Below are 16,114 nucleotides of genomic sequence, written 5' to 3'. Positions count from 1 at the left end.
AAATACGAGGGTGTGGGGAAAGCCAACGAAAATGGTCAGTCGTTTGTTCCGCACACTTTACCGACGAAAGCTATGCTACGACAGAGATGGCAAGAATGTGTGGATATCCTGCGACACTCAAAGCAGATGCATTTCCAACAATAAAGTCAAAGAAATCTGCCGCCAGACCCCATTGAATCTGCCGGAGTGTGTGAGCTATTCAGGGACAAAGGTCCTCGGTAGCACGGCAAGCAAGAGCGGCAGTTTGTTCCCGCAGACGAGCGAGCTAAATATCGACCCTAGCTTCCCTGGCCTGCTGACATCAACACCAACACTAGACAGATCAGCTTTCAGGAAAAGAGAGCGGATGAGGGTATGTCTACAGAATATATTAATTGATTAAAATTGGGCTGTCTGCACTCTCAAAGTGCATGTTGTTGCCAAATGTATTTCATATGCTGTAAACCTAGTTCATAGTTGTTAGTTTCCTTTAATGCCAAACAAACACATACCAATCGTTGGTTGGAAGGCGATCGCCGAATTCGTCCTCGCTTTCTCCCGTGTCGCTGGCTGTCGTGTCGTTTTCGTCGTTTTCGCTTGCATACGGTTCAAACCGATATGGCTCAATAGCTTCAGTTTCTTCTTCAATTTCGTTTTCGCTACCTGCCTCCACACTACAACCATCCGTTTCAATACATGCGTAATCTGTTGAATCGCTTAAGCTGCTGAAATCCGAGTCTGAATCCGAGCTAATGTCGCTATAGCTTGCTGTTCTTTCCGCCATGTTTGTTTGAGTTGGCATCACTATGTGACGTCACAGGAAAATGGACAGGTGTATACGATGGTTAAAATCAGGCACTTTGAAGCTTTTTTTAGGGATATTGCGTGATGGGTAAAATTTTGAAAAAAACTTCGAAAAATAAAATAAGCCACTGGGAACTGATTTTTAATGGTGGTTAAACCTTCTGAAATTGTGATAATGTTCCCCTTTAACGAGGCAGGAGGGTCTTCCAGCTCTGACTTTTATATGTTGCCCTAGCCCGGTCGCTGCTAGCATGCCGTGTGTTGTGCCTCGGTATGCATTGTTTACACAACGTGCGGTGCGCTACTTAATATGTCCGTGTGGAAACTCGTTCGGTACACCTCCGAACCGAACCGAAACCCCCGTACCGAAACGGTTCAATACAAATACACGTACCGTTACACCCTTATAAATCGTAAAATACGGCAAGTACGAGGTGGCTAACAATGCAGCTAAAAGGAGTCGTTCTATTCCGTCTATAAAGCCCTCGAAAAAACATCCAAAAACCGCCGACAATACTCAAGAGACGTGAGCACCATCAATCAATCAATCAATGTTTATTTATATAGCCCTAAATCACAAGTGTCTCAAAGGGCTGTTTGTGAGGACAATGTAGGAAAATTAACAGAAAAATGGGGAAAATGTGTATCAGCACAAAGTACTGCCACGCAAACCTTGAAAGAACATGTTTTAAATCAAGACACTATTCCCTGCATTGGGTGCATTTCTACACTATATTTTACCTTTAGATTTATTCTCATCTACCAACCTCTTTTGGCTGTCTTTTTGACAATTACACGTCCCATGTAATGTACTACACAAAGTTTACTTCTTTTAGTAGATCTATCCATCCATTTTCTACCGCTTGTCCCTTTTTTGGGGTCGCAGGGGGTGCTGGAGTCTATCTCAGCTGCATTCGGGCGGAAGGCGGGGTACACCCTGGACAAGTCGCCACCTCATCGCAGGGCCAACACAGATAGACAGACAACATTCACACTCACATTCACACACTAGGGCCAATTTTAGTGTTGCCAATCAACCTACCCCCAGGTGCATGTCTTTGGCGGTGGGAGGAAGTCGGAATACCCGGAGGGAACCCATGCAGTCACGGGGAGAACATGCAAACTCCACACAGAAAGATCATTAACCGTAAATTCCAGACTATAAGCCGCTAATTTTTCCTACACTTTGAACCATGCGTCTTATAAAACAGTACGGCTAATTTATGGATTTTTCTCTGCTAACGACCAGAATAAAAAGAGTTTTCTGGCCGTCCATAGCGTACCTACTCATGTAGATTCTTTATTCATCACTCCAAGCAACGTTTGTAAGTTTTACAATGTAACTAAAACAATTCTTACTCACCAAATCGTCACGTTGGATATCTGTACAAGTGGTTTCATGCATATTTGTACGTGCTATCATAATGTAATGACACTAAAATCTTTAGCATTAGCTAATACGATAACACATTTACAAGTGTCTGTTAAACATCAGAAGTGCAACGTGACGGCGTCAGCATGGGTTTGAGTGGCAGTGTGATGCAGTGTGAGCAGGAGACGGCCATCAGTGCACGGCCTGCTCGCCAAGAGAACAAAAGGGACCTTTGGAGACAGCCGTGCGAGCCACTCGTGTTCCCATTCTGAATGCCGTTTCAGGAGACATGATACGAGGTAATCATGCGGGGCGATGGTTAAGGCGAGCGAGACGAGATAGCTCCATCTGTGTGTGGCTGGATTACAGTATTACCATTTTTTTTAAGTATGTGATCGTCATTGCAGATAAGTGCCTTTCAACGTCGATCACAGACACCGACCCCCTCAAGCTAATATTGTATCTATTTTTATATGATCACATGTATTAATACTTGTGATCATGGCTGATCGGTATCAGTATCGGCAGCATAAAACCCGAACGGAAACATCTCGAGTTAAGGCGGAGCGATGTTGCCATGAGGAGTTGAAAGAGATGCAACAGAAAAAATGTTTCCTCCCAATTCTATTGATGACCGAAAAAGGAATTTTCTTGATCGACTATTTTGTGAAATGAAACTCAAATAAAATGAAGTATGAACTGCCAGTTGCTCAGTTTTGATTCGTTTAAAATGGCGGAAAATATCATGTAAAACAGGGGTGCTCACACTTTTTCTGCAGGCGAGCTACTTTTCAATTGATCAAGTCGTGGGGATCTACGTCATTCATATATATAATTTATATTTACTTATTTATGAAATATATGTTTTTGTTAACAAGTTAAAGGTGTTTAATGATAATGCAAGCATGTTTAACACATACAGTTAATATTGTTAAAAAATTAAAGGTGTTTAATGATAATACAAGTATATTTAATATATATAGTTAATATTGTTAACAAGTTAAAGGTGTTTAAAGATAATGCAAGCATGTTTAACACATATAGTTAATATTGTTAACAAGTTAAAGGTGTTTAATGATAATACAAGAATGTTTAATACATATAGTTAATATTGTTAACAACTTAAAGGTGTTTAAAGATAATACAAGCATGTTTAACACATATAGTTAATATTGTTAACAAGTTAAAGGTGTTTAAAGATAATACAAGCATGTTTAACACATATAGTTAATATTGTTAATAAGTTAAAGGTGTTTAAAGATAATACAAGCATGTTTAACACATATAGTTAATATTGTTAACAAGTTAAAGGTGTTTAAAGCTAATACAAGCATGTTTAACACTTATAGTTAATATTGTTAATAAGTTAAAGGTGTTTAAAGATAATACAAGCATGTTTAACACATATAGATTCCTTTCTTTCATGAAGACAAGAATACAATATAAGTTGGTGTATTACCTGATTGTGATGACTTGCATTGATTGGAATCAGACAGTAGTGCTGATAACGTCCGCATTTTCGAATGGAGGAGAAAAAAAGTCCTCCTTTCTGTCTAATACCACATGAAAGTGGTTGGTTTTTGGCATCTTATTTGTCAAGCTTCCGTACTCCTTTGTATACACTTTACAAGAAATACATTGTCGGCAAACTCCGTAGCTTGCTAGCTTGTGCACGCCAGCTTTCTGAGACTCTTATTTTGTTAGCGCAACTGTGCAACTGTGCAGTCGGTCTTTGGAGTTTTGACGACAGGAACGGCGCCAGAGTCTGTTGAAATAAAGTGTTTCTCGCCTTCCTGTCAGTAATTTTAATGAGCTGGCAGCAGCCAGCGTCATCTCAGAAGACCCTCGGGTGCCGTGAATGTCAATCAAGTGACGAAAGTGACGTCATAGTGAAGATTTATGATCGCTCATTTTTAGAACTATTTTTTTAATGCCTGGCTGGTGATCGACTGACACACCCTCCAAGATCGACCGGTAGCTCGCGATCGACGTAATGAGCACCCCTGATGTAAAAAGTCTCTCGGCATCACATAGCTGACATCATGTTGTCCTTTAGACAACATTGTAATTATAGCCAGAGTGTTGAGTTAGTTGCAGTACAAAGGCAGGGTGTTAATTGGAAGCATGTAATAATTAACTAATTTATGAACAATTATATTGTACAACATATAGCAACTCAATCAAGGAGCAAACTGCTGAATCGGCATTAATAGCGCTAAACGACAATTGTAACACACATGTCTTAAAGCACTATTTAAAAGCGCATGCAGGTCTAAATAAAGCTGCTGGACGCTGACCGTTCGTCGTCTTGTGGAGGTAATAGAAACGTCACATCAGGAGGTTGCCTACAGCCGCAGCTGTTATTGCCAGAATTTTTTTGCCCCGCCATTATTTAGGGACCCCAGCAGCTATTTTCTTTTGCAGACCACCTTCAAAAGCGCCTCTGCTGGCTGCAAATAAGTCATTTGAAGCCGCAATAAATCAAATCTTGCAGCGGTGTAGCTGACAAACAACAATAAAGCCAAAGTCCTGGTATCCTGGTGGAATACAATCATTCCAAAAACAATATAGTAGGGGTTAGGACCTCACAATTTGATTACTATAACGATTCAAGAGCTACGATTTGATTAAAAATAGATTATTGATGCATCTATATGTATTTTGATGCAGTTTTACTTTTCTTTTCGTGTCACTAAATAAGCACGTATCACTTGCAACTTTTAAAAACAGTGCCCTCCCCTTCTCTGCCTAACGTCTGATGTGAAAATTATTAAAACATTTTACGGTATAGCTCGGTTGGTAGAGTGGCCGTGCCAGCAACTTGACGGTTCCAGGTTCGATCCCAGCGTCTGCCATCCGAGTCACTGCCGTTGTGTCCTTGGGCAAGACACTTTACCCACCTGCTCCCAGTGCCACCCACACTGGTTTAAATGTAACTTAGATATTGGGTTTCACTATGTAAAGCGCTTTGAGTCACTAGAGAAAATCGCTATATAAATATAATTCACTTCACTTCACTACTTGTGAATATTGTAACATGGTTGTTAACGTTTTTGAGAGAATCAAAGTGTGTGTGTGTGTGTGTGTGTGTGTGTGTGTGTGTGTGTGTGTGTGTGTGTGTGTGTGTGTGTGTGTGTGTGCGTGTACGTTGATGGTTCAGCTTGCTGCTGTTGTTATTTTATCAATAAAGACATTGTTAATCCATTAACCCCTTATGTTGACACTTGTGATTTAGGGCTATATAAATAAACATTGATTGATTGATTGGTTGATTGATGTTTATCCCCAACAGTTAAAAAAAAAATAAAAGTTGAAGGACCCAAGGAGTCCCCCGCTAATAAATATATAAACGTATGTGTGTGCTTGCAGAAGAACCTGGATGATTCGTAAGAAAAAGACTCTCACTCAAACGGTTGTCCTACCTCACGAATCTTGTCGCGTTTCTCTTTGACGTCCGGCTCCAGAGGCTCGCCGTCAATGACGCCCACCACCTTGGGCATGGGCACGGGCGGCAGAGGCTTTGGCGCCGCCTCCTTCTTCTTCTTCAGGTCCTGCACCACCTTGCTCTTCTCCGTCTGGATCTCGGCCTGAAGCTCTTCGCGCGACTTCCGCAGCTTCTCCTTGGCCTCCTGCAGAGCTCGCTCGTGGTCTGCACGGATCTTGTTCCGGAGGCTCTCCTCGTCCTCCCTGTGAGCGCCACAAAAAGGACAAAAGGGCCAATTAGCCATGGAGAAATCCATCTGAAGCTAAACAAACCAAAAGGTATCTTTTTAGTGATGGCGGATAATCAAATATGAATGAAAAGCTAGACTGCTTTGGAGATGAAAACTGTAAACATGAAAGCACTTTTGCTCACTCTTCCTCTTAAAAGTAACAATGCATCCATTAGGGGTGCACAAAAATGATCGATTCCCATTTCTTTTATTTTCTAATATTTTTTTAGAAGAATCCATTTTTTAAAAGACGTTTTAGGTCATCTCCAGGCAACCAGAAGGAGCTTTTCTAAACTGTAACCTATTTAAAAAAAAAGTTTTATTACAATTATTACATCAAGTAATACTTTGTGAGATTCGGTTTTAATCTAAAATGTTGTTTAATCAAGAATCGTAACTCCAGGAATCGGATGGAATCGTTAGGTGCCAGAATATCCACACGCTTAGCGTTCATAGATCAACCACCCAATCAGTATCGGCCAATTTTTGTGACTTTGCCGACTAACGCCATTCCGCAATCACGAAAACCGATCCACTGCGTATGTCCATACACGGTGTGGAGCCGCTCTCTAGCTACTACTTATCCCTTCCAATATGGCAAATCAACTCAATTTCTTAGTGTCTTTAGTAGCGTTATTAAGTACTATTATCACTGAAGGACATGTTACAGTAAGTAACAAGCAGGAGCAGACAAGAAGGCATGCTATTCGCTAAGCTAGGCCCTAAGCCACCTCGAAACATGAGAAGAAATGTAGAAGGGGGCAGATATTAGCAGGAAAGATAAATAAGAGTTGGAGACGGGATAATATACAGTGTAAAACATAGGGGGAGGGTGGAGCCATCCATATTGGTTGGTATATCAATATATGATCAATACTAAAGTGTGTAGGTCGACATTTTTTGATTTCACAAAATCAGTTTATTGCTGTTTTTTGTTGTTTTCAAAAGGTTCTTGGACACAGGAAGACTTTGAGGACAAAACAAGAATTTAAAAGTGTAGTAGATATTAATTTTTGCTTTTGTTTAATGATTGTGTACTACTGATTTTTCTTTTTATCAAACAGTTGTATGTCTTAAAAGAGAATAAGAATAGTTAATATCTATAATGAAATATCTCATTTATAATATATATATACACAGGTAAAAGCCAGTAAATTAGAATATTTTGAAAAACTTGATTTATTTCAGTAATTGCATTCAAAAGGTGTAACTTGTACATTATATTTATTCATTGCACACAGACTGATGCATTCAAATGTTTATTTCATTTAATTTTGATGATTTGAAGTGGCAACAAATGAAAATCCAAAATTCCGTGTGTCACAAAATTAGAATATTACTTAAGGCTAATACAAAAAAGGGATTTTTAGAAATGTTGGCCAACTGAAAAGTATGAAAATGAAAAATATGAGCATGTACAATACTCAATACTTGGTTGGAGCTCCTTTTGCCTCAATTACTGCGTTAATGCGGCGTGGCATGGAGTCGATGAGTTTCTGGCACTGCTCAGGTGTTATGAGAGCCCAGGTTGCTCTGATAGTGGCCTTCAACTCTTCTGCGTTTTTGGGTCTGGCATTCTGCATCTTCCTTTTCACAATACCCCACAGATTTTCTATGGGGTTTAAGGTCAGGGGAGTTGGCGGGCCAATTTAGAACAGAAATACCATGGTCCGTAAACCAGGCACGGGTGGATTTTGCGCTGTGTGCAGGCGCCAAGTCCTGTTGGAACTTGAAATCTCCATCTCCATAGAGCAGGTCAGCAGCAGGAAGCATGAAGTGCTCTAAAACTTGCTGGTAGACGGCTGCGTTGACCCTGGATTTCAGGAAACAGAGTGGACCGACACCAGCAGATGACATGGCACCCCAAACCATCACTGATGGTGGAAACTTTACACTAGACTTCAGGCAACGTGGATCCTGTGCCTCTCCTGTCTTCCTCCAGACTCTGGGACCTCGATTTCCAAAGGAAATGCAAAATTTGCTTTCGTCAGAAAACATGACTTTGGACCACTCAGCAGCAGTCCAGCTCTTTTTTTCCTTAGCCCAAGTGAGACGCTTTTCGCGCTGTTTCTTGGTCAACAGTGGCTTGACACGAGGTATGCGGCAGTTGAAACCCATGTCTTTCAAGCGTCTCTTGGTGGTGGATCTTGAAGCACTGACTCCAGCAGCTGTCCACTCCTTCTGAATCTCCCCCACATTTTTGAATGGTTTTTTTTTCACAATCTTGACCAGGGCGCGGTGATCCCTATCGCTTGTACACTTTTTCTGACCACAGTTTTTCCTTCCCTTTGCCTTTCCATTAATGTGTTTGGACACAGAGCTCTGAGAACAGCCAGCCTCTTCAGCAATAACCTTTTGTGTCTTTCCCTCCTTGTGCAATGTGTCGATGGTTGCCTTTTGGACAGCTGTCAAATCTGAAGTCTTCCCCATGTTTGTGTAGGCTTCAGAACTGGACTGAGAGACCATTTAAAGCCTTTTGCAGGTGTTTTGAGTTAATCAGCTGATTAGTTTGTGGCACCAGGTGTCTTCAAAATTTAACCCTTACACAATATTCTAATTTTGTGACACACGGAATTTTGGATTTTCATTTGTTGCCACTTCAAATCATCAAAATTAAATGAAATAAACATTTGAATGCATCAGTCTGTGTGCAATGAATAAATATAATGTACAAGTTACACCTTTTGAACGCAATTACTGAAATAAATCAAGTTTTTCAAAATATTCTAATTTACTGGCTTTTACCTGTATACATATACTGTATATATATATATATATATATATATATATACATATATATACTGTATATATATATATATATATATATATATATATATATATATGTGTGTGTGTCTGTGTATATACTGTATGTATATATATATTTGTGTGTGTGTCTGTGTATATACTGTATGTATATATATATATTTGTGTGTGTATGTACACATACATACATACATATATATATATATATATATATATATATATATATATATATATATATATATATATATATATATATATATACATACACACACACACACACACACATGTATATATATATTTTATACATTATGTGTTGCATAAAACAAAAACATTTAAATATATATACATATATATATATATATATATATATTTTTTTTTATAACGTGTCGAGGGCCAATAAAAAACAGCGTTTGGACAGCTGTGGTTTTTTTCAGTGGGCTTGTCATTGCGGTTGTACTGTAGTTTGCAGAGGCGTGGGACTTCACGGCATCATGCTGGAAGCAACGTGGGAGGCTTTTATTTTATGTTATTTATTTAACAAAAACCCTGCCGCCTTTGAAGCAACAAATTAGGCGCGAACAATACAAGCGAGGAAAATTCAGCCTGTAAATGATTTTTAATCTGCTTGTGAATGTTCGCCACTGCTTGCCTTGCAATGTGAACTGCTCACGCACGCATATATATATATATATATACATATGTACATATATGTGTGTGTGTGTGTGTGTGTGTATATATATATATACACACATATATATATACATATCTATATATATATATATACATATCTATATATATCTATACGTATATATATATATATATATATATATATATATATATATATATCTATACGTATATATATATATATATATATATATATATATATATATATAAACAAAAGAGGAACCTCATACAACGTACTTCAGTGGGTGAATGGCACGCTAGTTGCTGTGTAAATAGACTCACACACTTTCACGATGCGCTCAGGGTGCTGTCATTAGACTTCCACCTGTGACCATAGTCTTGTCGTGTGTGTCTGAACATTCAAATGTCAGATTTACATGGCAGATGACTGCTGATGATACAAGACAGCTTGCAAGAAAAACAACAATAAACAGTACGAGCTCTTAACGGCCAATGGTTCTGATGCACGTGATGCCTGGTCAGCAGGTTGCCATGGAAACAGTAACACCATCATGCAAATTAGAGAAAAAGGCGGAGAAACAATGCAAATGACGTATCGCTGACCTCCTACCTCACCTGTCCTACTTTTGGCGTACACATGAAGTAGTCCATGCATTATACATGCAGTACATGGTACTGAAGATGAAGTTCTGTTCTAGAAGCTGCTGAGAATAACAGCCACCATTATTTAGGAGAGGAGTTTCATGATTTCAAAATTACAAACCCTGTTTCCATATGAGTTGGGAAATTGTGTTAGAAGTAAATATAAACGGAATACAATGATTTGCAAATCCTTTTCAACCCATATTCAATTGAATGCACTACAAAGACAACATATTTGATGTTCAAACTCAAACTTTTTTTTTTTTTGCAAATAATAACTTAGAATTTCATGGCTACAACACGTGCCAAAGTAGTTGGGAAAGGGCATGTTCACCACTGTGTTACATGGCCTTTCCTTTTAACAACACTCAGTAAACATTTGGGAACTGAGGAGACACATTTTTTAAGCTTCTCAGGTGGAATTCTTTCCCATTCTTGCTTGATGTACAGCTTAAGTTGTTCAACAGTCCGGGGGTCTCCGTTGTGGTATTTTAGGCTTTATAATGCGCCACACATTTTCAATGGGAGACAGGTCTGGACTACAGGCAGATCAGTCTAGTACCTGCACTCTTTTACTATGAAGCCACGTTGATGTAACACGTGGCTTGGCATTGTCTAGCTGAAATAAGCAGGGGCGTCCATGGTAACGTTGCTTGGATGGCAACATATGTTGCTCCAAAACCTGTATGTACCTTTCAGCATTAATGTCGCCTTCACAGATGTGTAAGTTACCCATGTCTTGGGCACTAATACACCCCCATACCATCACAGATGTTGACTTTTTAACTTTACGCCTAACCTACTCAGTGGCCTAGTGGTTAGAGTGTCCGTCCTGAGATCGGTAGGTTGGGAGTTCAAATCCCGGCCGAGTCATACCAAAGACTTTAAAAATGGGACCCATTACCTCCCTGCTTGGCACTCAGCATCAAGGGTTGGAATTGGGGGTTAAATCACCAAAATGATTCCCGGGCGCAGCCACCGCTGCTGCCCACTGCTCCCCTCACCTCCCAGGGGGTGATCAAGGGTGATGGGTCAAATGCAGAGAATAATTTCGCCACACCTAGTGTGTGTGTGACAATCATTGGTACTTTAACTTTAACTTTAATAACAATCCGGATGGTTCTTTTCCTCTTTGGTCCGGAGGACACGACGTCCACAGTTTCCAAAAACAATTTGAAATGTGGACTCGTCAGACCATGGAACACTTTTCCACTTTGAATCAGTCCATCTTAGATGAGCTCAGGCCCAGCGAAGCCGACGGCGTTTCTGGGTGTTGTTGATAAACGGTTTTCACCTTGCATAGGAGAGTTTTAACTTGCACTTACAGATGTAGCGACCAACTGTAGTTACTGACAGTGGGTTTCTGAAGTGTTCCTGAGCCCATGGGCTGATATCCTTTACACACTGATGTCGCTTGTTGATGCAGTACAGCCTGAGGGATCGAAGGTCACGGACTTAGCTGCTTACGTGCAGTGATTTCTCCAGATTCTCTGAACCCTTTGATGATATTACGGACCGTAGATGGCGAAATCCCTAAATTTCTTGCAATAGCTGGTTGAGAAAGGTTTTTCTTCAAGTGTTCAACAATTTGCTCATGCATTTGTTGACAAAGTGGTGACCCTCGCCCCATCCTTGTTTGTGAATGACTGAGCATTTCATGGAATCTACTTTTATACCCAATCATGGCACCCACCTGTTCCCAATTTGCCTGTTCACCTGTGGGATGTTCCAAATAAGTGTTTGATGAGCATTCCTCAACTTTATCAGTATTTATTGCCACCTTTCCCAACTTCTTTGTCACGTGTTGCTGGCATCAAATTCTAAGTTAATGATTATTTGCAAAAAAAAAAAAACCGTTTATCAGTTTGAACATCAAATATGTTGTCTTTGTAGCATATTCAACTGAATATGGGTTGAAAATGATTAGCAAATCATTGTATTCTGTTTATTTACATCTAACACAATTTCCCAACTCATATGGAAACGGGGTTTGTAATTAAAAGCTCAGTAGCTTGGGAGACGCAGGAGCGTGGGCCGCAGCTTTTGTGCATCAGGTAAACATCCTCCTCCTCTTGCCGTGTTGCACCAGCAATTGATGGGAACGAGAAGACATGTCGTCCATCCGTCATTCACAACAGCAACTGTTTGTGGTCTGATGTGTTGAATACCAAAATCATGAAGAGCTTTCTGGAGAATCGATACTTTATTCGGCTCCAAGATAAATGGACCTAACGATCTTCACAGTTAAATGTAAAGGATGTGTGGGAAACTTTCCCACACGGGGAACGACACTACATTTAATAAACTAACTTTTAGGATAAATTTAACCGTATTTTCTCACCGGTAAATAAGCCGCACCCACTACATTTTTGAAGAAAAATATTTTTTCCATATATTAGCCGCACCGGACTATAAGCTGCAGATACATACTGTATAGAGATGTCCGATAATATATTATCGGCCGATAAATGCTTTAAAATGTAATATCGGAAATTATCGGTATCAGTTTATTAAATCAACATAAAAAACACAAGCTACACTTACAATTAGTGCACCAACCCAAAAAACCTCCCTCCCCCATTTACACTCATTCACACAAAAAGGTTGTTTCTTTCTGTTATTAATATTCTGGTTCCTACATCATATATCAATATATATCAATACAGTCTGCAAGTGATACAGTCCGTAAGCACACATGATTGTGGTCCACTAATAGTACTAACCTTTAACAGTTAATTTGACTCATTTTCATTAATTACTAGTTTCTATATTGTTTTACTTTCTTTTTTATTCAAGAAAATATTTAGAATTTATTTATCTTATTTAATTTTTATTTATTTGTTTAAAAAGGACCTTATCTTCACCATACCTGGTTGTCCAAATTAGGCATAATAATGTGTTAATTCCACGACTGTGTATATCGGTATCGGTTGATATCGGTATCGGTAATTAAAGAGTTGGACAATATCGGAATATCGAGTATCGGCAAAAAGCCATTATCGGACATCCCTAATACTGTACATTGTGAAATGAGTTATTTACACACAATTATTTGTAGATGTTTATTTACATACCTTAATTGTTTCCAAACAGTGTCTGTAACACGGCAGTAAAACGGCTGATCAAACAAAACAGAAGTCATCGTCATGGACCCACTAGCTGCGGAAGCTCGCTCTCCAATCAGCTAAACAGACTCAATAACTCCTAGGTGACATTTTAGTAAAATTACGAAACTGAATCAATACAAAAAGAATGCCATTGTAAGTTAATAATACTAACACAGACACTTGTAAACGTGTTAGCATATTTGCTAATGCTAACGACGCTAGCTTCATTACATTACGATAGCACGTACAAATATGCACAAAAACACTCCTACAGACATCGCACACGGGACGGTTCAGTAAGTAAGAATTGTTTTAGTTATATTGTAAAAGTTACAAACGTTGCTTGGAGTGATGAACAAATAATCTATATGAGTAGTTATGCTATGGATGGCCAGAAAACAGTTTTTTTAATTATATAAATGTTATCACCTGCAGTGAGCGAACTCGTTCAAAAGATGGTGCCATCGCACAAACAATAACGCACCCTTTAAATGTCTTTGAATGTATTTAATTAAAACTATCTACGTTATGGCCGTCAGCAAAGAAAAATCCACATATTAGCTGCATCGTTTTAGAAGATTCAAAGCAAAGGGACAAAGTAGTGTCTTCTCGCCCGCAATTTACGATATATGTAATAAATGTTTGCCTTTTTAAAGACTATATATGCAGCATCGTCATTGATTATGTAAATTATATGATGCCCTCATGCTGGCCACACCCCCACCGCCACAAGTATATTGGCGACATGGAAAAAACGTTGAACAGGAGAGTGGCATCTTATCTTGACACGCGTGTGACAGTTAGGAATGTTCAGATGCGTTGTCTCAAGAAGGTGTTCTCTTCCTGTTTACACCGTTTTCAATTTGAAGGCAGCAAACTAGTCGGGTCTGAATTCCTGGTGGCCAATAAATGTCTTGAAAACACAGCCATAGATTGATCAACAAGTTAATAATCACACTGGTAGCATGCTCGTTGCTCGTAGCGGCCTCCTAAATGTGAACATAAAGCCCTCCCGATCCGTCCTTCTCGTCATGTCAGACTCCCACTAAATATTCTGTTTCCTACCAGCTAGGAGTCTCACTGTCCATCGCTCCGATTCCTTCCTCAGAGCCGTTGTAATTTAAAACCGCAGACGAACGCAGCACAAGCTATTATCCATGTAGCCATGACAACACCCTCAACTACACTTATATAATGAATCAAATATCTAATTACTGTAAGTTCCTGACTAAAAGACGCTACTTTTTTCCTACGCTTAGAGCCCCGCGGCTTATAAAACGGTGCAGCTAATTTATGGATTTTTCTGACAGCCATAATGCAATAGTTTTCATAAAAGTGCTTCTTGGATAAAACACATGCAAAGACATGTGTCATGACTTGGACTTTGGGGTTTGTTTTCCCGGAATGCAAATGAAAGTTGGCGCGGGCAAGGCGTGAAGGTAAAGACATTATTTATTTTACACTAACAAAGGAACAAAAAGCGCGCTCAAGGCGGAAGTACAAACTTGACTAACGAAACAAAGACTTGCACGTGGGCAAAAAACTATGGACATGAACAAAAGTCGCTAACTGTGGCATGAATAGAAAAAACTTACTTGACATGGCATGAAGTGCGCAGAGGTAAACAGACTGAGAAGCAGAAAGTCAGGGGTATGATGTCGCCAGGTAGACTTCCTGGCAACAATGGGTTTAAATAATAGTGACATGATTAAAGACAGGTGCGTGAGTCGTGAGGGCAGGTGAAAACTAATGGGTTGCTATGGTGACAAACAAGAGTGCACAATGAGTCCAAACGTGGAACAGGTGAAACTAATGGGTAACCATGGAAACAAGACAAGGGAGTGAAAAGCCAGAAACGAAAGAGTCCAATAACTAAACAAAACAAAACATGATTACACAGACATGACAACATGGAAATGCTAGGTTATTGTTTATGCTATGGCGCCATCTTTTGGACGAGTTTGCTTACTGCAGGTGAGGCTGTGTGAATGCCGACAAGTGTTTCCTGCTGTTTGAAGCTTTGAACTGGAAATACAAGCGCTGTTCCATCTTCTTGCCGTCCATAGCGTTTCTACTTGTATAGATTCTCCATTCATCAGTCCAAGCAACGTTTGTAAATTTTACAATATAACTAAAACAATCCTTACTTATTAAACCGTCCCATGTGTGATGTCTGTAGGAATGTTTTCATGCATATTTGTACATGCTATGGTAATGTGATGAAGATAGCATCGTTAGCATTAGCTAACATGCTAACACCTTTACGAGTGTCTGTGTTAGTATTATTAACTTACAATGGCACTCTTTTTCTATTGTTTCAGTTTCGTAAATTCACCAAAATGTCACCGTGGAGTTATTGAGTCTATTTAGTGGGCCCATGACGATGATTTCTGTTTTGTTTGATCACCCATTTTACTGCCTTGTTACAGACACTGATTGGAAACAATTTAGGTATGTGAATAAACATTTCTGTGTAAATACCTCATTTCACAACATATTTATTAGAGGTGCCGATAAATGCTTTAAAATGTAATATGGGAAATTATCGGTATCGGTTTCAATCTCCCAATATTCCCAAGAGACTCCCGAATTTCAGTGCCCCCCCCCCGAAAATATCCCGGGGCAACCATTCTCCCTAATTTCTCCCGATTTCCACCCGGACAACATTATTGGGGGCGTGCCTTAAAGGCACTACCTTTAGCATTCTCCACAACATGTCGTCACGTACGCTTTTCCTCCATACAAACAGCGTGCCGGCCCAGTCACATGATATATGCGGCTTCAACACACACATAAGTGTATGCAAGGCATACTTGATCAACAGCCATATAGGTCACACTGAGGGTGGCCGTATAAACAACTTTAACACTGTTACTAATATGCGCCACACCAAACAAGAATGACAAACACATTTCGGGAGAACATCCGCAGCGTAACACAACATAAACACAACAGAACAAATACCCATAACCCCTTGCAGCACTAACTCTTCCAGCACGCTACAATATACACCCCCCGCTACCACCAAACCCCGCCCACCTCCACGTTAATCAATTCATGGTAAAGTTACATTGTTTAATGCATCCAGC

General features: G+C 39.6%; 1 protein-coding gene across 1 annotated transcript in view; it reads right to left on the bottom strand.

Annotated features, from left to right (window-relative positions):
- Window positions 1-16,114, bottom strand: part of man1a2 (mannosidase, alpha, class 1A, member 2) — a 178,349-nt gene that overhangs the window by 120,155 nt on the left and 42,080 nt on the right. The window contains exon 3 of the mRNA XM_061970882.2: window positions 5,578-5,842. Coding sequence (XP_061826866.1) covers window positions 5,578-5,842 — 265 coding nt within the window. The remainder of the gene's footprint in view (window positions 1-5,577; window positions 5,843-16,114) is intronic.

Source organism: Nerophis lumbriciformis, linkage group LG13, assembly GCF_033978685.3.
Source record: "Nerophis lumbriciformis linkage group LG13, RoL_Nlum_v2.1, whole genome shotgun sequence".
In the NCBI taxonomy this organism is placed as follows: Eukaryota; Metazoa; Chordata; class Actinopteri; order Syngnathiformes; family Syngnathidae; genus Nerophis; species Nerophis lumbriciformis.
Note: the sequence above shows the minus strand (reverse complement) of the source record. Positions and strands in the feature narration are given on the sequence as shown.